The sequence below is a fragment of the Malus domestica genome, chromosome 03 (assembly GCF_042453785.1).
Source record: "Malus domestica chromosome 03, GDT2T_hap1".
NCBI classification, from domain to species: domain Eukaryota; kingdom Viridiplantae; phylum Streptophyta; class Magnoliopsida; order Rosales; family Rosaceae; genus Malus; species Malus domestica.
The window spans coordinates 9874720-9896941 of NC_091663.1; the positions used below are offsets into that span (position 1 = coordinate 9874720).

General features: G+C 37.9%; 2 protein-coding genes and 1 pseudogene across 2 annotated transcripts; 2 read left to right on the forward strand and 1 right to left on the reverse strand.

The window, feature by feature from the left end:
* Positions 1-5414: 5414 nt before the first annotated feature.
* On the forward strand, positions 5415-6771 carry LOC103427212 (uncharacterized; annotated as a pseudogene).
* A 240-nt stretch (positions 6772-7011) lies between these two features.
* On the reverse strand, positions 7012-13766 carry LOC103422143 (beta-galactosidase 8-like). The gene is made up of 19 exons (XM_008360184.4): positions 13214-13766; positions 13016-13111; positions 12577-12689; positions 12352-12418; positions 12158-12250; positions 11912-12055; positions 11706-11797; positions 11457-11562; positions 11235-11322; positions 10923-11041; positions 10311-10472; positions 9727-9929; positions 9505-9614; positions 8803-8912; positions 8540-8653; positions 8216-8317; positions 7726-7937; positions 7313-7649; positions 7012-7233 (listed from the first exon to the last, which is right to left on the reverse strand). The coding sequence occupies exons 1-19, from the start codon at positions 13364-13366 to the stop codon at positions 7126-7128; spliced, it is 2529 nt and encodes an 842-aa protein (XP_008358406.3). The 5' UTR covers positions 13367-13766; the 3' UTR covers positions 7012-7125.
* A 6231-nt stretch (positions 13767-19997) lies between these two features.
* LOC103422153 (DNA polymerase II subunit B3-1) lies at positions 19998-22198 on the forward strand. Its single transcript, XM_008360191.4, has 4 exons — positions 19998-20558; positions 20640-20724; positions 21676-21717; positions 21813-22198. Exons 1-4 carry the CDS (start codon positions 20091-20093, stop codon positions 21884-21886), a joined length of 669 nt encoding a protein of 222 aa, XP_008358413.3. The 5' UTR covers positions 19998-20090; the 3' UTR covers positions 21887-22198.
* The last annotated feature ends 24 nt before the right edge of the window (positions 22199-22222 follow it).

Genomic DNA, 22222 nt, shown 5'->3' on the forward strand with positions numbered 1-22222 from the left:
ATTCTTCTTCCCTCCCCCTTAGAGTAGATCGAGTATACCACTCCTGTTTAGATGTTTAGAATAGAATATATTTGTATAAAACGTTTCATTCATCATTGATTCATTCTTTGTCTGTGAAATATTATCAGTCAACCAGGTCGCAGTTGAGCTTAATTTAGTCATGTCATCTCACATTAGGTATTGACCAATATATGGAGTATAATTGTACAAAATCACTTTATGTAAAAGTAAGTACACCCAAATTCTCAACAAACAAAAAAAGGTCAACCAAATTAGAAACAAGCATTTCAGGGCTCAAAGAGCATCTTTTATGAGCCTCCATGGAAGAATAGTTGTTTGAGTTACACACATATATATCCCACTAAGGCAGCCGAAAGAAATGCTAATGTGAACTGAAAAAAGAAGAAATGCTAATGCTCTATGCAAAATTAATGCATGCACCATTAAAATTTGAATTGAAGCAATCGAGAATTAAATAAAAGTTCTTACAGTTGAAAGTTTGGATTTTCTTTTTAAAAGTTTAAGTTTATTTCTCTTATTTAAATAATATAAATATAAATCACTGTAATTTTTATCGTGAACTCAATCCGATAACAACTCGATTTGATAACAAATTGGCCAAGAACTTGTTGTTTTTGTGTCGTTTTGTATCAGGTTAACGGATTGTATAATAAATTGCCGAGCATAATGAATAGACTTAGCAAACGGGTGGTATTTGTCGTGTTTATGTCTTTTTTGTGTCATACCCATTAACTTAACAGATTGTGTCGTGACTCATGTCAGACTCAATATCTTAACATGTGACTTAATAACGATCCTATCTGTTACTTAGTTGACGTAAAACATTTTATTTTTATGTCGTTTCGTACCAAGTTAACGGATCATGCAATAAACTATCAAGCCTACAATATAGTACATACACAACACAAATAACAATCACTTTACGTTAAAGTCCACTAAATTATTATATGGGTATATATCAGTTTACTATCTTCAAGTTTCGTGGTTTTCAACATTTAGTACATGAAGTTTTTTTTCGTCCCAAAGTCATACCTAAAGTGTTAATTTTGGGATAGTCTCATACATCTGTTAGTCTAGCTGTGAAGTCTTCCGTTAACTCATGATGTGGCCCCCATGTGGACAATGACTGGGCGCCATGTGTCAATAAGGGTCCCACGTGGATATTAAAAATAAAAATAATTAAAAATTAGACATTAAAAAAAAAGTGTCTTCTTCCTCAACCCCCGACCCTCATTCCCTTCTTGGCTTCCACCCATATGTACAAATCCAAAATGTCAGTCGACATCGCCCATCCTGTCTTCACCCATCGTTGCACCCCACGCACCTAGCAATCCGCTCAATCCACCCATCCAACTTATGCCGCCTCCTCCTCCTTCAAACAGCTTTCCACCTTCACCCCTTCCTGGAGCTGCAAACTCCCCGAAAAAGACGCCGTCGTTTTCCAGCGCAAGTTCCGCGTCAAGCTCTCCGTCGCCGAACTCAAAAACTGACTCTCCACCCTCTGCCGCAGCCACCACACCTCTATCATCAAGCTTCTTGGCGCGTGCATCTCCACCGACCATACATTCCTCATCTACGAATTCGTCCACGGCGCCACCCTGGACGTCTGCCTGCGGAACCCCAACAACTTGAATTTCACGGTCCCGTCCTCTCTCTCTCTCTAATTTCCGCGCTGGAGCTCCGCTCTCCCTACGCCACCCCTAGAGCCATCTCCGTACGCACCCTCTCTTTTTCTCTCTATACAATTTGAATTTTTGGATTCAGATTGAGTGATTGATTGATTGATTGATTAGTTGTTTGATTGAGATTTGGTTGGTTGATTTGCAGGATTTTTGGAGGCGATTGTGAAGGGATTAGGGTTTCAAGTGGAGGATCTAAAGGTGTCGGGATTCGATTTGAGGGACGCGCAAGTGGGGCATTCGGTGGCGTACAAGTTCGACGTGGAGGTGGGCAACAAGGTCCTTCCTTTCAAGCTTCTGGAGGACGTCGACCGTTGGGACTACATTGACTTGCCCATTTTTAGGGGCGAGGATGAAAATGGGTTGGTCCAGAAAGGCAAATCAGCTGGTGGGAGGGTGGGGATTATGGGGGAGACGAAGGTTTTTTTTTTTAATTTTTTTTAATTTTTAACTTTTCTTTAAATATTTTTTTTTAATTTTTAATTTTCACGTGGACCCTTAATGACATGTGGCGCCAATTCATTGTTCACATGGGTGCCATATCATAAGTTAACAGAAGACATAACAGCCAGACTAACGGATGTATGAGACTGTCCCAAAATTAACACTTTAGGAATGACTCTGGGATGAAAAAAACTTAATGTACTAAATGTTGAAAACCACGAAATTTAAGGCTAGTAAATTGATATTTACCTTTATTATATATACCTTGCAAAACAAGCACTTCCAGGGCTTAAAAAATGGCATCTTTTATGAGCCTCCATGTAGAATAGTTGTTTGAGTTATATAATATACTTCTTTAATTCACAGAATGGGAGGCAAGAATTAAGTTCCTCCCTCATGGGGTGGTCGGCGGTGGCGATGAAGTGTTCTTACAGTATTGGAGCTGAAGTGCTCTAATATTATTTGTGTTTTGATGGCAGTCTAAAACGTCTCAAAAAGTTTCTCAATCTTTAATATGATTTTATAAATCTATTTATATCATATTTATTAATTACATTAATCCATCGATTTCTCATAAAAAAGAGACCCATCACCACTTCATATGACAACTTTCACATGCAAATTGCAATATGTTTTGAGTCATGCCGAAAGAAATGCTAATGTGAACTACTAAATCCTGCATTTCCCTTCCATTCCCACCGCCACTGCATCTCCACACCAAATCCCACTCCAAATCCACACCACTTCCTCATCCCCACCGCCGTCCACCCCTGCACTTCCCTTCCATTCCTTTCTCAACTTCACCGTCTCTCACCCTCACTGACACACCGCTTGACTTCCGTCTCCTCGTTCTTCCTAAGTCCGCCTCCTTTGTAGCCCATGTTCTTAAGCATCTTCATTCCAATGCCCTTGGTGTTTTTCTCAAAGGCGCCCAAACCCCCATCCCCGCCGCCCTTTGCTCCGAATCCTGCAAATTGGCCTTCTTCAGAACCTTTTGCAAATTGGCTTTCTCAACTTCACCCCAACTCACAGCCGCCGCCGCCGATCACCATGAACCCTCGGCCCAAAACCCCCATTCCGGAGAAGCAAGTCATGTTCCGAAACGAGACACGAATCCTTAACCCGAATAAAAAAATAAAAAAAAAAAAGGTGTCTGACACCACGCTGGCATCAGCATGGTGTTAGATTGGCCGGTCCCAAGGTCTGTCAATTTTGGGATGGCCTGGAGACCAGCTTGGGCTGGGTGCCAGTCAATCCCGTGGACTGGAGTGAATTGGATGTGTGCCGGGCCAATTTTTTGGCTGTGTGCCAACCTATTCCACCTCCGGTGGAAGTGCTCTAAAGCAAAATACACCAAAAAGTTCAACAACATTGAGGATTTGAAAGTTCCAACAGTAAATTTTTTAGTTATGTTTATATTTTAAGTTTATTTCGCTCATGAAAATAAACTTATCGCATCTTTTATATGAACTCGTTTATGCATGCAAGCATATCCAAATATGATATATATATATATATATATATATATATATATATATATATATATATATGTGTGTGTGTGTGTGTGTGTGTGTGTGTGTGTGTGTGTGTGTGAACTAAAATGTAGTTAGCAATTTGATTAGAAAGATTGATATAATTAGCAACACTTTGCTAAGGTGAAGAATGTAATGGTGTTTGGGATAGAAAACTTTTATTAGAATGACAAAATAAATAAATAAATAAGACTTTTCGTACAACTTTGACATATAAATTGCTTTGAGGAAGCCGAAAGAAATGCTAATGTGCTATGCAAAATACACAAATATTTATTTATTTTTTTTGAAGCAATCCCAATGCTTAAGAAGCTTAAGTGACATCTAACAGCCATAAAAATATTAGCCAAAGTTGCTGGTTCTAGGCTGTTTGATTGCATGAAGAAGCAATGAGTACAAGCATGGAGCCGAATTCCAGGGCTAGCTAGGGTTTCCTCACCACTCCCTTATATAAGGCCATCTCTAACCGAGGGAAGGCCAGAGGGCTCGTTTTAGCCCACTGGCCCTCCAAGATTCTCTAAGATATTAATATTTTAATGAACAGTACATGGCCATATTTGCCTTCGTCTCCAACCGAGGGCCAAAGGGCCAGAAGGCTCGTTTTAGTCCTTTCACAAAAAACCGTCTCCAACCGAGGGCCAAAGGGCCATGGGGCCAAACATAATTTATTATTTAAAAACTACAATTTAAATTCAAATCCAACGGCTAAGTGACGACAACATGACGTCAGCTAGCCGTTGGTAGCTGACATCATGTTGATCGTTGGTTAATGTTATTTAATGTTGTTTTATATTGTTTAATGTTGTTTCATGTTACTTAATTTAATTTAATGTTGTATAAATGGCCTAGGAAGTTATAGGAAAAAAATAGAATTAAAAAAAAATATGAAACAAATTTTGTGAAATAGAAGTTATAGGAAAAAAATGGAATTTAAAAAAATATGAAACAAATTTTGTAAAATAGAAGTTATATGAAAAAAAAAATATGAATCAAATTTTGTAAAATAGAAGTTATAGGAAAAAAATAGAATTTAAAAAAAAATTGAAACAAATTTGATGAAATAGAAGTTATAGGAAAAAAATGGAATTTAAAAAAAATATGAAACAAATTTTGTAAAATAGAAGTTATGGGAAAAAAAAATTGAATTTTAAAAAAAATTGAAACAAATTTTGTAAAATAGAATTGAAAAAAAATATGAAACAAAATTTGATTCATATGAAAAGGAAAAAAACAAGGGAAAAAAAGAAGTTTAAATTCATATAAAAAAAATTAATACAACGGCTACTAGCCGTTATATTAAAAAAAAATTCAAACTATTAGTGTCGGTTATAACCGACACTAATAGTAATTAAAAAAAAATTGCCTTTGAATAACTATTACTGTCGGCTATAACCGACAGTATTAAAATCCTTCTTTAATGCTGTCGGTTATAACCGACAACAATGAAAAACTATAAAAAAAAAATAGCTAGCCCGGGGCTGGCTGGCTGGCCGAAAGAAGCCAGCCCTTTGGCCCTTTGGCCCTTTGAAATTCCGTGGGGCCCTCCCAGATTCCCGAGCCCTCTGGCCTAGCCCTTGGTTGGAGACGGTTTTAGGGCTATTTTCAGCCCTCTGGACCCTTCGGTTAGAGATGGCCTAATCTCTTCTTGTACCCTTTCTTTCCCATCAATTCTTCAGCACACAACACAAAATACAATCAACAGAAGGAGAAGAGAAGCATACATATTTGTTAGCCAGAAATGGCGCCTAAGATTACAATGTCACATATTTTGGTGGCTGTTTTCGTCGTCATTGTTTCGAAGGAAGCCACCTTGGTTATGGGGCAAGGCAATGGAAACGGGAAAGGGAACGGGAATGCGAATGGCAATGGAAACGGCAATGGGAATGGGAATGGGAATGGCAACGGCAAAGGCAAAAAAGCGGATGAGGCTGATGTTTCCAACTACGACGTGTTGACACCGGTGGGATCCGGGCAGGAGCGAGGGTTCAGCAAAGCAAAGGGGGCTTGCTACTACAAGACCCTTACGTGCCCATCCGAATGCCCTCAGAGAAAGCCGAAGAAGAACAAGGGTTGTTTCATTAACTGCGGCAGCAAGTGTGAAGCTACTTGCAAGTGTTAAGTCATATAACTCTTCTTTTTTTCTTTCAATTAACTAGATATATAACTAACAAAAAGAATTTTACTAACAACTACATCTTCTTTTCTTTTGGTGCGGTTAGGAACCCCAAGTGTGATGGATATGGCTCTCTGTGCTACGATCCTAGGTTTGTTGGCGGTGACGGTGTTATGTTCTACTTCCAAGGCGCCAAGGGCGGAAACTTTGCCATTGTTTCAGACACCAACCTCCAAATCAACGCACACTTCATTGGGACTCACCAACAGGAAGGACCCGCAATTTCACATGGGTTCAGGCTTTCGCAGTGAGGTTCGACTCTCACACCCTTGTCATCGCAGCAAAGAGAGTATCATAGTGGGATGACAAAGTTGATGCTCTCATGGTAAAGTGGGATAACAAAGTTGTTGCCATCCCTAATAATGGAGATGCCGAATGGAGGACTAACGGTGAAGATAGAGAGGTAATCATCGAGAGAACCGATGACATCAACTGCGTTAGGGTTACCGTGGCCGGTCTCGTGGAAGTGGACATTAGGGTTAGGCCTATTGGAGAAAAGGAAAACAAGGTTCATAACTACCAAATGCCAGCTGATGACACATTCGCTCACTTGGAGACACAGTTCAGATTTACCAATTTATCCGATCTTGTGGAGGGAGTTTTGGGCAAGACGTACTGGCCAGGTTACGTTAGCCCGGTAAAGGTCGGAGTCCCGATGCCGATGGTAGGCGGGGAGGACAAGTACAATACTTCTTTTCTCTTTTCGCCTCTCTGCAAGGTTTGCAGGTTCCAAAAACAGCCCGAGGTTGCAGCTGCTGGAGGAATTGCTCAGTACTAGTACTGATCAATAGTAAATAAACAATTTATTTGTGTATTTTGGGTAATTTGTTAGCATTTCAGACTTGAAATTAATGAATAAACGAACAAGGGCTGCATATGAAGTTTGCCTAGAACGTATTTGCTATGCTACTTGTAAACTTAAATTTTGTGTGCTTATTATCTAAACTTAAAAGCTTTTGACTAAACTTTGTGAACTCTTTTCTATAGATCTAGGCAGAGAGAAGAATAACTGTTGGAATCTTGTCTTGCAAGTAACCTTGGTTGGTTGTAGGGATGGCAACTTCCCTGTCAATTTCGGCCCTGAGGAACCACCCTAATGGAACGCAGACACTGCTCCCGTTTATCGGAAGTTAAGTCAAACCCAGAGAGAAAGAGGGAGAGGGAGTCTAAAATATTTGAGAATTTTATTAATAATTCAATAGCATCCTTGAGAATGACATTATTCAACTATAGAGAAACTTGGGGATAACATTTTACCTAAAGCCAGGAGCGATGTCTATCTACAGGATGCTTCTACTGCTAAACTCTTTGCTACTCCATTACATGGGTCACCGAATGTTTTAACCGAGACTTCAATGCTACAGCTCTTGGATCCAACACAAGCCTGTAATCGTAAACAAAGAGAGGTTAAACTAAAGTTGGAGGTGCAATGAATTTTATCAACGTAGCAAGCAAGATCATACCTTCTGTACAATGGATAGAGCGCTACTGCTCTTGCATTGGCCATGGCTAAAGCTCCCACAAGTCCCTTGAGGTTTTCCGTAACTTGCAAATTTGATTGAAGAAATGACCTGGTTAGGAAATGGGCACTCAAGTGATAGCACAGGCCCTAACTTCCTTCCCACTTTTGAATCTGAACTCCATGTATCTACAGGTGACAGGTGAGACTCCGATACATGTGAGCACAAACTTTCAATCTGTCTGGTAGCAAAAGATATCTGCGTTGGATCACCCCCAATTTCCTCAAACAGGACAAGAGTATTGTCACTTGGTTTCAACCATGAACGAGGCACGTGGTACCTGTACATTTAGTGAGATCAAATATTCAGAATCAAAGTTTCAATTCAAGTTCTTCCCTTAGATTCTTTCTACTTACAATTCCTGAGATGGCTTGCCACAGTTCTTTCTGCATTTGTCGGAGTTATAAGGTCCCCTGAAATCACAAGAATCAGGGCAACCACTAGTTGGAGAAATGTTGGTCGGCCAGTACCGCCCAATACTTTGTCCGTTCACCCATGCTTCACCCTTTCCCATCCCTGTAAAGTCTAGTGCAACAGGGTTACTGCCATCAGGAGCATTAAATGTTGCCTGAATGAGAAGGAATGTTTCTTGGGTCAGTATCTGAAAGAAAAGAACCTAGCATTCCATGTAGCTGTTATCCTAAATCATGAGCAGCAAAGACTTGAGGAAACCCACCACTCAGAATACACCACATGCAAGCATGAACACATAAGAAAATACAACATATGCACCACATGTAGCAGTATTAGAAAGGTTAAATACTTTGTGTCCCTGCAATTTCTCCAAAATCACATCGTTTTTCACCACATTTACCCATATGCATAATAATTATGCTAAATATTTACCTTGTACCATGTCAAGGGTTGTTTCTTGGGCAAGGTAGGTTGTGAAACCCACTGAGAAGAACTTCCACTGGGAAAATCCAAGTCTTCCCCTTGAAGTCCAATCTGCAGTTGCAATGATGAAGACGACAAAAGGAAAATTGTTAGATTTCATCCTTTAAGGTACACCACTGCTTATTCAGAATGAAGAACTTGGGTATTTCTCTTTCTATTTTCAGTTTTCCAAATTTTATTAGCCAGCCACTTCCCTCAAGTTTGTAAATTGATTGAAATTGATAGCAGGGAATTGCAACATAACAACAACTGAACAAAAAGAGGAAGACTGACCTGATATGTCCACCGCTGAGATGAGAGATCAATAGTAGTGCCATTTTTCAAGCCTTTCAGCTGTACAGGACCAGTGATCCCAGCACCTGTTTTGTCAAAAAAAGCTCCATAGTTCTGAAAATGGGTATACGAAAAGTACTTTAGTCACAAATTGACCTTAAAGCATGGAACTCATTTATGAAAACTGCAACGCCAGAATATATAATATATATGCGAGCTTGTTTATAAACACATGTACAGAAGCATAAGAAATAAGATCAAACCTGAAGGCCAACAGTCAAACTCAGAAGATCAATTGTGTTCTTCCCAGATGCAAATGTTACAGGGATCTCCACAGAAACCGTGGGATTGCTAGCGCTGCCTGTTCCACTCCCTGGAAAGAATCCAATTATAACATAAATACAAGATCAGAACAGTTGTAAAGTTGACCCAGAACATTTGCAATAGTCCAACCAATGCACTAATTACTTGTCAATCACTCTCATTCAGATATGAAATTCACAACTGTAAAGCAGGAACCTTATCATCAGGCTTCTGTCTTAGTATCTAGTCATTTGGTATTTACAGGAGGAGCTTTTCCCAGGAAAAAAAAATAAAAAAAAGAAACATAGAACCACAGTACTTGAGATCAAAACCCCATTTAACATGGTGCCTAATGAGAGTGTATTCTGAAATCTTCTTTTGCAATACAGTAAGCAGAACAATGTTTAATGTTCTTGAAGTCTATAGAACAGAATGGCTTGGGGGATTTAAAACTTAGATTGGGCAGCAACCGAAGCCTTGAAGGCATGCCTCTCCAAACTACAAAGGTTCAGGGAAAATATAATTATTGTTTCCTTCGTAGTTTCTCGATACAATGTCAACGTCTATTTGCCAGGTAACTAATGTAGCCACTGGATTAAGACCAAGGAAGAAGGGCAAGCAATCAAATTGTAACCACACTAGTTTATAACTTTATACATCACCTGCAGGCTTTCCATTAATAAACGCATGAAGGGCATGGCCAAGTGATTCCACATGAAGAACAGTTTGAGACCCATCTTGAAGGAACGTATCAGAACTTGTGACATCAATGCTGCAGAATTTGTTTAGAAAATGGATTTAAGTCTGGAAAGAAATCAAGACAACTGGATGAAAGGCAATAAATATATATAAAGTTGTTAACAAAGCAGTCGTGGATTGCGTACCTTAAAGAGTACCATAAATAGTCACTTTTATCAGCTGTGGTATTTATTTGCTCCAACAATCCAACTCTGGCAAATGCATCCTTCTTTGAGATACCAACTGGTTCATTTATCCAACTCCAGCCTGAGCCCAATGCTTCAGAGGAATCAATATCATCTATCACTGAGTGATGCATGAAGCTCGGAATCATGGCAGCAGAGTTAATCTGTCATGATAGATTATATACTTATGATACAATTCCATTGAAAAAAGAAAACAGAACATGATTTTGAGCATAATTCTTATGAATATGAAGGCTTCAAAAGAAAATATACAACAATTCTCGGAAATGAATACCAAATATGAAATACGTGACATACACTAAAAAACAGGATTACATTAAGTATTTTTGATAAACCCTCATTGGAAATTGGAATACACAGATCTATAAAAAGTAGGGACAGATCATTTTAAGTGGTAAATATAGAACGTTTAGAAGATATCTCATCTCTTAAACATACCAATAAAAGGTAGGCATGATATACATTTAGAGAACAAAATATTCTGATACAAGCAAGCACAGCCAATAGAAGATAGGAAGGCAAACCTTTGCAGTGTTAAGCGCTACATTTTTGCAGTCTGGTAAGATGCTCACAGACCATGCAGGCAACTGATAAGAATTTCCATTGAACGTCACAGTGGCATCAGATTTAGTGTCAGAATTGGAAAGAAACGCAGCACATGCTGATCCTGTTTGGTAAACAGTTGCCTGAGAAAATAAACAAGAAAATAAATGTTAAAAAATCACATGTTGCAAGGGCATTCACCTAGACCAATGGAGTCATACTTCTTACTTCATTTCAGATACACAAAGCATACAGGTGAAGACTAGAAGCCACAGGTCATCTATGATTACATCTTGGAGATCCTAAGAACTAGTTTGGTAGCAAAAACTATACAGTTTTTTTTTTTTTTTTACTAAGAACTAGTTTTGCAGGATCAATATTAAGGAAGTTAATCCAAGACCAATGGAATATGGTTTCACTTCAGATACCTACCACAGATACTTCCTTTTAGGTATAAGGTATTCTAACATGAAAACTAGTAAAAGGGTACGAGTAATAAATCCCACACTAGATATGACTATACGGAGGTTTGAGGCCCGTAAATATGTAAAATTGCTCATCATACTCTCTAAAACTGAGTAAAAATATTATACCTCCACGTTTGGACCAAGAGAAGAATTTTTTGGGTCAGTGGCCACCATTGCTTCTTCACAAAGCTTTACGGCCTTATGCACATCTTTTAGGTGACCCCACTTAGGTTGCCTAAGAAATCCTGCAACAGACAAGAAAAGTTGAATCGATTACTGATGAGCCACCAATGCTATATGCATTTGATGTTCTTAATAATTATTTCTTGTCATGATAAAAGTATAGATTGACAGAAGCTGCAGTTCATTTATATAAGCAAACAGGCCTATATCATCAGCAGTATTAAAGCAATAATATAGGCATACTAGAGAACATACCATACTCATCAATTGGAGCATCGTAGTCATAACTTGTAGCAATAAAGGGTCCACCAGCACTCCGCCCAAAGTTAGTCCCGCCATGGTACTGTTCAAGAGCAACAGAGAACAAATTACTCCATATTTTCTTCCTGGTTTTTGAAATATACTGAATTTGTCTTAAGTCATCAAGAGTCGCTTAAAGTTATGTTAGGATGTTAACTCCAGAGACAATTGCAGTACCATATAATAATTTTGGAAAGTTCCACCTTTCTGAAAGAAGCGTGCTACGGCAAATGCGAGGTCTTCCACTGGTCTTTGAGGCACAGCACCACCAAAGGAAAGAAACCTAGTGATCATATACATTTTGAACATTGCCAATAAAAGAGCAATCAGATCAAAATAATACAGGTGATGCCAGAAATTGATTCAAATTTGTAGAAAAACTAAGCTCAAAATACCCAAAAAGAGAAAAGGATTAGGTCACATTACCATCCACTCCAATTCTCGGTCCACATTTTGGGTCTCTTTTCAGGAAGTCTTGGGGTCCATTGATCACAATAAAATCCATTGCAAGTGCTGATCTGTAGGCAGTTATATAGCATGCAAATAGAGCAAAGAAAGCATCGTGAGAATTCTGTCTTCATACAAAGTCAATACACTACAATACAAACGAAAACTGACTACAAAAGCCTCACCACAGATGCAGGAGCGTCTGCTTGCTGACACATGACCCAGGGAACCCCTGTATCCAAAGACACAGCCATGCTTGCTGCCCACTTAATATAGGTTTGGGCAGCAGCCCCATATGCTTGATCAATGTTACCATACTCGTTTTCAATCTGGTATAATTGAAACAACAATTAACCCATAACTCAAATTGGAATATTCTTAAAACCAAAAACATTGGGTAAATAATAAAAAGAATCAAGAAAATTTTAAACCTGGGATAAAATGATGGGTCCTCCCTGAGATGCATAAAGCTTCTCCTTCTTCATCATATCAACAATTTTTGCCGTGAACCGCTGCATTTCTGACTGAGCCACATAAATTCTAATAAAACACTGAAGTTGAGAAAAACACCAAGAAAGGAAACACAAACACAGAGGCAGTTGGGATAAAGTGGAGAAGAAGAAACCTTGAACGGCTCATTGTCCGTTCGCAATTGAATTCCGGGTATGAAATGCAACCAAAGAGGAAAGCCACTGTTGAAAAATTGAAACACAAACACAATCACACAATAAAACTTTTTCAGAAAGTATTGAAAAGTAAGTTGATCATCATAAAAGCAACTTCCTTTTTCTATTTCTCAAAAAAGGAAAATGTAAAAAGACCAAGTAAAATTCAATTAAATTCATAATACCCATAGTTCCATTCTGCGCACACATATGGACCTATTCGAAGGTGCACATAAAGACCAGCTTCTGCTACTGTCTTCACAAATTTAACCAAATCTTTTCTTCCCCCAAAATCATACTGCAAAAGTTGTATGTTCCACCAGTCACCATCATAACAAAGACACAAAAATGCACATAATTCAACATAACCAAAAGCACAAAAAACCCGCTACATCCCGGGTCCAAACCATCCTCCATTCTCATATAAAACACTAAAACGTAAAACAAAATTCTGGGTTTTCAGGATTTCTTTAGCACTTTTGTCTCCTGACCAAGAAAAACAGTAACGATTGCAATGAACTTTTAGTCTTCGTCTTCCCACATTCTCACAGAACCTAAACGGCGTCGCATTAGGATTGAAGAGTTCAGAAGAATCAAGAAATGGAAATGTGATTAGAGAGAGACCTGGCCTTGAACTGGTTCGTGCAAGTTCCAGAAGACGTAGGTCTCGATCACGTCCAAGCCTCCGTCTTTCGATTTTTGGATAAGGTCCGGCCACATCTACAACCAAACACACACACAGCAAAATTAAGAGAGAAAATAAAATTTACAAAAAAAAAAATAAAAAATTGAAAAATGGAAAAAGCAGAGGAAGAGAAGAACCTCAGGAGTGCTGCGAGGATAGTGAATGGAGCCAGACACCAAAACTCGGCGCTTCCCATCAATCATCAGCGCCCTGTGGTCGTATGTCACGGTGGCGCAATACGACGCCGTCGCCAGAACTCCGAGCACCAAAACCACCACTAAAATCCTCATTTTCTTCAATTCTGAATTTCCGAATTTCCGAATTTCCGAGTTCGTTTCTGAATTCAATATTTTTCTTATATTTTCGGAAAACGATTTCTTGAAGCAATGTTTAATCAATCAAAACTTAAAAAGCAGTTTCTAAAAGCGATTTTTGGATTTCTTGCAGCATTTGCTTTGCTTTGCTGCTTAATGTTTGATTCTTTGTTTATCTGTTTGTGTTTCGGCTCACTTGGCCGCTTCCTTAAAACAACGCTTGGAACCAAAGCGGTGACGTTTGGGAGAACGTCATCGCTGCCGTCGCCGTCTTCGTCTTCGTCTTCTTCTGCTTTCTGCTTCCGGCTTCTGCTTTCCGCTGCTACTGCTGCTGCTCTAATTAGTAATTATCACTGAGCTTTAAAGGAGCGATTATGGTTTGGTTGGATAATGAGCACGTTAAAAGGCTGATGATGACTATGCGGGCTACTGATCGGGTGTGACGGGGTGCACCGTAGGATTGGTGTATCGCGTCTCTGTGCAGGGTAACGCGGAGTTGTAACCTATTTGTCAGTGACGGAAAGGTTATTACTGTAGTGGGGTAATACAAAACTTTCGTAATCTGGTAAGGAAGATAAAAAGTTACCGTAACTTGAGCCGGGAACGTTTAGTAGTTTAGGAATCCGTCCGATTCGTCAATTATGTTCGTTTATCGTATATTGTACAGTTATAAATTATTTTAAATATTTTTATTTAAGATTAAACATAAAAAGGTGATTGACAAAAACTAACCGCACGATATACGATGAACGAACACGATTTACAAATTCTCATAATCCTTACCAAAACATCAGAAGAGGATCCTGTTGGGTAGTTTAGTAGGAGGTGATGTGGATTGGCGGGAGCTGGCGTTTCGGTTATGCGTTTGTTGAGTGTGAACGTTGGACTGCCAAAAGAAAAAAAGATTATTTTAAGTGGAGAGAAAATCTCGTGAAGGAGAGAGAGATGAACGGATGAGGAGGGTATGGGGATTGGATCGAATGGTTGGATTTAATTATTAAGATTATTATTTCCGATTATTGGATTTTTAATTAAAAAATTATGTTCTACCACGTATGTCCGATACCAATCATAATATTATGATTTGAATATAAGAGGTATTTTGTCACGTATTGATAGCTTACTATTCATTTTTTCTATGCAGTATGATTATCGTGTAAGGAATCAACGTACTTTTAGCATTCGAGTCAAATAGTAAACCGAAGATGAGCAAGTAGATCTAAATAATGCATCATTGTGAGTTCATTTTCGGATTAAGGATTTCAAATATTTACTCGCTTCTTACCTCTTGAGGTTACACTAATCAACATGTTAGACGGCCAATAGTTATTATTTTTACTTTTAGAATGATGTTTCAAGAGACAATTTATTGTTTTAAAGTAGAATGTCACTTACAAATTAGTTTTCAATTTACATAATAATGTTTATGGCTAACTGATATGGCTCATCATCATCTAGCTATTGCGTTTGTTTTTCTAATTGCTGGTCATATGTATAGAACTAATTTCGGGATTGGGCACAATATAAAAAATCTTTTAGAAGCACATATTCCTCCAAGGGCAATTAGGGTGAATCTCCTTCATTCTATGAACTTCTTTATATTCCTCCAGGGGCAATTAGGGTGAATCTCCTTCATTCTATGAACTTCTTTATTGTTTATTGAATTGAATGTTTGGTGTCAGAGCTCGTGAAGGGACCCGTAAACCATCATGACACAAGGGAATGGGAAGCGCAATAGCAACCCATAAGCTTTACTAATAGGGACATTCATTTGTGGGACTTATTTATGTTCCACATTAGCATTTAACATATATTTTTTTGACATAATTGTAACGGAATGACCGTATTGATTTGTAGCAGCCATTTTCAGGGTCTACATTGATCGATTTTCAATTTCAGGAACTATCTTGATTGGGTGGGTCAATTTTAGGGAACATTTATGATACAAATCCAATTAGTTTATAAGTATTTCTCTCATTTCTTAAGGTGTATTTAGGATATGAATTTTTTTCCTTCTAAATATATGGTTTTGTTTTTGTGGTATATTTTTTATGTAAGATTTATTATGACAAGTTGATAAGAAAAATGTCATTCTCTGTCTCTGCAATCAAAGTTTAAATCTCTCTATCTATTTGTGCCCGTAATTTAAATTAATTAAATATGATCATCACTCAGATAAACAAAAAATACACAGTGCACATACGTATTTTTCATATACAAATTTACTATTATCGCATTAGTCCAATATCTTAGTGAATATAATGTTCAATTTCTACCGATGCATTCTGAGTTCGAAACTTTCCATCCCTTCAATTATCGTAATAGTTTGGAACTCCCATCCTCTCCTCAATAATAATGATATAAAAAAAAAAAAAAGGTTCTATTATTATCCACCGTCACCGGCCCACCCCCCTGACGGTTGTCGTCATGGAAGGTTTTGTAATTTGCTTACGGTTGAGACAGAATCAATCTACGCAGGACTTTGAAGACAACAAAAGAGTGCAGACGAATAACATTTTCTTATGCAGTCTGTCATTAGTCATTGCATGGTTGAAGTTGAAGGGTATACGCCAAATTCCTCAGGGTCTTAATCTTAGTACTATTTGCTGCATTAAGGAATATGCATGCCACGACAAAGTATTCCAACGCATGATAGCTAATCTTACCTTCCAAAGTCCTAATTTAATTTTGGTCTTTGTTTTTGTTTTATTTATTTAATCTGATAGTTAGAAATTAGAAAGAAAAGAAAAAATATGTGAGATATTTAAATGAGTGTGTGAATGTCATCTCCCTAAATTAAATTGCTAGATATTCTTTCCGTGTTTCAGCAATACGAGATGAGAGTTGATTTTTGTTAGAAATGCTAACTAGTTAAGTACTTTTATTTATTGAACCGAAATTCAAATTCGAGCGAAAAAGAAAACACTAACATAAACAACCGATTTAATTGTAATTACCAATTAGTCCCATTAATTCCCGGTTCCAAACAATAGTGTATTGCATCATCCATTTCATGTATGTTAATTCATGTTGTTCAATTGTGTGATAGGTATTTTTACTTGGGGTTATTAATCCAACTTTTAACTTTGGCATGGACTGTTAGCTAGTTCATCAGCTTGGCATGTCCTGCAAGGTTGGCATGGTTTGCCACACCCTATCCATGGTTCAATCGCCTCATCAGTTGCTGGCTACTGAAAACTACAAGCCACAGTTGAAACGGTTGAATGGGGGTAGTTTCGTAACATTATTATTGTTCAAATGGAAACCCTAATAGCTAGTGGGAAGGTTCATCATTCATATATTGTGAGAACTGCCCCAAGTTTGATGAGGATACTGCACTTACTAACTTTTCTTTCAGCAGCGAAGCATGATTCTTCATGATTCTTATTTTAAGAATCATGCTTTGTTGTTGAAAAACCAACAAACGGACACGTGTGAATAATTAAAATTGAAAATTATGATTGGATAATTGTTCATTAGTGAGTAACACTTACTGCTCTTCTTTCATATATGTTGCCTCACTTAACTCAAACGAACGTACTTCTTTGGTTTGAAAACAGGGAAGTGATTGTCATCTCATTGCTATACCGTAAAAAGAACTAATCACTAACGAAGCTCACTGCAATAGGTTGTATAAAACAAACTAACCCACCAAACTATGGTGGTGCCATGTGAAAACCAACGCAAGTGAGTACAATGAGGTGTCACAAAAGGAATTGGATCCTCTCCTGAGCAGGAGATCAAGATCCTCCTGACCCAATAACACTGACCGTTGTATTTTGATCAAACGGCTACAAACAGATGACACTTCTAAAAGTTATAATAATTGTAACCGTTGGATCAAAATCCAACAATCCGTGTTATTGGGTCAGGAGGATCCTGATCTCCTGCTTAGAAGAGAATCCAATTCACAAAATCATACAAAGCACCCGAATTCCAGAAGGAACGATACATATAGATGCATTGAGTCATTGACCTTGTTGTGCTTTAGGTTGGCCTACTCAGAAAATGATATGTACTTTGGGGCGGTGCATGCGTGCAGCGAGTGCCATCAAATGGTAAAAAGTCCAAACACACAATTGCCAAAACCTACTTTGTACTATAATATCTCTGCATGCACGGTTGATATTATTGGCAAACCACATGAACCACTAGTATATAATGTCCAACCACTACTTTCAAATTTAATTAACTACCCAAATAAAGGAGAGTAATTTAGATGGACCAGGTACACTAATGCGGTGGCATTCACTAATACAAATATGATATAACAATTTTATTTCACATGATATTGTATTGTTAGACCAGATACACCGTCACAGTGACATTTCAGTCTAATAATTTAATGTCATGTGTTAATCTCACTTCGTAGACTATTGTGTTATTAGATTAGGATGCTAGTATCCCCGGTCTATCTAAATCATTCTCCAAAAATAAGGAAATTGATGTTGCCTGCTCATTTGCTCTGTCATTAAATTGCTCTGATGAGTCTCGTACAAACGATAGGATAATGTACATTAAATTTATCTAAACTAAAGGAGGATTCCAGCATGAAACTTTGGATGCATGGACAATTACTCTTAGCTAGTTGAACTACAAGCCACTTGTTAATGAGTCTCGTCTTTTAACCAATAGTTTCATACCATTATCCCATTGCTAAATCAAGAAAATTGACCTAGCTCATACAGAATATTTTGGCTAGCTACACACCAAAATGGTAGGCACAGCACTACGCACTACCGTTTAGTGGCCACCTCACAAGAAAAAAATGCAAGTTTTTCGATATGGTGATAAGTTAGAAAGTTCAATTACCAAACCATATAGTGGTAGAAAAAGTTTTCAAAGTAATTAACAACATATATTTTGATCCTTGGATCAAGTTTTATATGCAAGCAATTTATGGAGGGGAAATCAAACCAATCCTAAATAAAGAGATAAACGCTCTTAATCACTTGAGCTACAAGTCTTTGTGTGTGACACTCAAAATTAGCAAGAAATAGAATCAACTATTTGTGCTTTAGGTTAAATGTCCCGTGATGTTTTAATATCCCTGATTTATAGCCATAAGAACTTCTTTTGATATTAAACTTCAATGTTTAAATCTCATTGTTCATTTTTTGGATTACTCAATGTTACGTTGCATAGTAAAAATCTTGAACATTTTTGACAAACGTACATCATTGCAGTGGGAAAAGATTTAATTATGGTCCGAGTGGTGTAGGTTTATAGATGTTGATGGCTTCCTTTTTAGGGGACTGGGATCAATAAAATGCTGCTGTCTCAGAAAAGCACCTTGACAATTTGACACAAGCACATGCCCGATCACACGCCCTACTAAGTTACTCAAACAAAGCTACAACCTAATTCTCATTTTAGGTATAGGAGGGTCCAATCTGGTTTGATTTTTATCTCGGGTTTTATCATTAGGCCATTGATTAAAATTCTAACCTGCGAACCGACAACGCTTTATTTCATTGGAGTAAAGTAATTATGTTTATGCATTCTGATTCGAGTTTGACTTTCACAAATTATTTTTTCTTAAAAACTAACTATATTTATATTACTTACTAATATTATTGCTTTACTAAAAAAATGTCTAAAATGTGACGTTTAGTAATTCAAGTTTGCATCGTAAACTATTGTGCAAATTTTTATTTTGATAACCAAAATAGAATTAAGAAAAATCTCTGCATAGGGTTCCATCTCAATTTGATGGGAAATTTTAGAGAACGAAGAAGAAGACGCAGGACATCAAATATCAGAATTTAAACTCATTTATCATTAATAAATAATGTAGTGAGTATCACTATTATTTGAGGGTACAGCAAAAATATTTCAATATTTGTCATAAACTAATACGATTTTTAATTTTTCAAATTATGTGGAACTAAGATGTGTATTTAAGCATGGAAAATATTTTTGCTCAATACCCTTAAGTAAAAGTGGTGCTCCTTATCTTATTTATCATTGTTAGATGAGTTTAATTTCAAAATTTGTATAGTGTATAGACACAAATCTCAAAATTTAAAATCACACAATGATACGAGTGGTGTTAAGCATTACCACGACTTGAGGATGGTAAACAAAAATGCACCCTCAAACGAGTTCAAATCTTCTGTACGCATTTTATACGTAGCCTCTCTGTGACCTCTATAATTAATTGACACATGTTTATAAACTTATTGCTTCTTAATTTTGTTGTAATAAGTTCAACACCTATCAATCACTGACGGAGACCACAGAGATGTGGCCACACAAAATAGGAGCGCCGAAAATTAAAAATCCCCTTAATCCTGTGTACTAGAGCAACCATGATCCTTTTCGGATCCTTTTGGTGAGAATCTTGGGGATTCGTAAATCGTATCTGTTCATCGTACATCATGCAGTTAATTTTTTTCAGATAATGTTTGTATTTAATTTTAAATAAAAATATTTAAATATTTTCTGACTGCACGATGTACAATGAACGAATATGATCCATGAATCTCCGGATCCTGATTCGTACTAGAGAACCCTCTATGGCTCAATGTATGCTTATTTGCAAATAGGTCATGAGGGCTGGGCCCAATAATAGCATTAATAAGAGAAAATGAAGTCCATTTGCAAATGACGACCAAAGCCCTAAACCAAAGCAATTTCCATCCCAAGACCGTATTCAAAGTTACACTTGCAGGTCGCAGCAGAGGAAGCTCCCCCAACAATGGCGACCCCCAAAAAGGACATACCGCCAAATAAAACCAAAGAAGCAAAGAAGCCGAGCACCAAATCCCCACCGCCGAAGAAAAACCAGCAAACAAAGAAGCCGACCACCGCCAAGGCAAAAACCCCTGAGAAAAAGAAGCCGAGCAGCGCCAAGAAATCCACCAACATAAACAAGATCACCAGCAACGGAAATGCGAGAGAATCCGACGTAGAGGCGGTTCCGTCGCCGAGCTCCGAGTCCCGGAGAGGCGCAGAGCAGAATGGGGGTAAATTTACGAAAACGCCCACCCCGAAGTCGAAGAAGGGCACGGAGAAAGGAAAGCGAAAGCGAGAGGGGGAGCTCGCAGATGAAGAGGAGGTGAAGGCGTATACGTTTCCGATGGAACGTGTGAGAAGGATTATCAGAAGCGAGTATTCGGATTTGCGGATTAGCAACGACGCCGTTTTCCTCATCAACAAAGCCACCGTAACTTCCTGACTTCCTCTCACAATTTCCGAATTAGGGTTTTCATAATTTTTAATTAATTTTTCGAATTTTGGGTTGCAGGAGAAGTTTCTGGAGAAGTTCTGTGAAGAATCACATGCGTGCTGTGTTAAGGACCGGAGGAAGGCTATTGCTTACAAGCACCTAGGTAATTTTCTCCTCCTCACTATGAATGTATTATTTATTTATTTATTGGATTTTAATTAGATATTTGAATTTTCATTTTTTATTTCGTCTGTGATTACTGCATTCTTATGAGTACTGAACATTTTGATCAAATGGGTGTTCGAAATGATCGAAATTTTCTCAAATGTTATACTGCTATAGCGTTCTTATGGTTCGGCTTCGTGATTTGAGGTATTTTTTACATGATTTGTTCAAAATCGAAATGGAGTTAGCATTTCGATTTCCTCATGAAATGGGGAGGTCCCGTTGGTAAATCATCTCATTGTGCGATGTAAATTGTACCTCGATCATGTTTATATAGCGGTTAGGAAGTGCAAACATAGAACTCCTCTGGGTAGGATTGGAGAGTCTTGTTCAAAATGACCTCTGACTTGTTATGTACATGGTTGCCATCAGTTTATGTGCATCGGGTAGTTGGCTTCAGTTATGAACAGAATGTAGCCGTCGTTGCTAGAGTTATGTTGTTTTTCTCTGGCGTGTTGATGAAATTGTGCTTACAACAAAAGCCGACCAATATGTATTGTTAAGAGGAACAAGGTTTTGTTTTGGATTGTCTAATGTCAAACAAATATTTGACAATATGAAAACTTCGAGTGCAGAAGATTTTGTTACGAGTGAAGAACCACCATTTTGATTTTCCTTTGTGTTTATAAAAGGCCTCTAGCTGCCCTGCTGAAAACGTTTTTCGTTTTAGATTTCGAGACAGATGATTTTCTCGTCACGGTTACTAGAAACTGGATTTCTAAACCTTGCTTACAACTCCTCTTTCTAACGCTCTCAACAGAGGAATGCTAACTTATGAAACATTATTATTACTGTATCAGAGTTTTTTCGGAAGTAGAAGACATCGTAGTTGGTTATTGTAAGTTACATTAGTTCCCAGTCATATTAACGTGCTTTCTTCTTGTTTCAGCCACAGTTGTTTCTAAACGAAAGAGATACGACTTCCTTTCAGGTATCTTTTATGCTTGCACTCAATCCTACTTCTAATTAAAAATATGATTTTTGGTCTACCATCATTTATGCTGTCTAATGCACAATCGTTAACAGATTACGTTCCGGAGAAGGTAAAAGCCGAGGATGCATTGGCAAAGAGAAAGTTAGCCGAAGCAAAAGCAGGGTAGGAGTTCCAGAACATACTAAAGGGAGACCACTAGGAAATTTGCAACCTTGTACTATTGTACAATGTATTGGATGCACTTGTTCTTCATCCACTTTTGCAAGTGCACAAAACATACACGAAATTAGTTCATGTTATTTTGGAAGATCATAATGTTTCCCGACGATGAAAAATTCGGTGTTATGGGCACATTCGATGGTAGGTCAGCTGGTGAAGTGGGAGTGAAGTCGGGGTCTCTCTGTCGATGCGTAGCTATAGCTGTTTTTCTGTAATATTTGCAGAAATCTTATGAGAAATGTGTTAAGATTTCATGTCAGGGTACTTGTCCTGCCAACAGTGT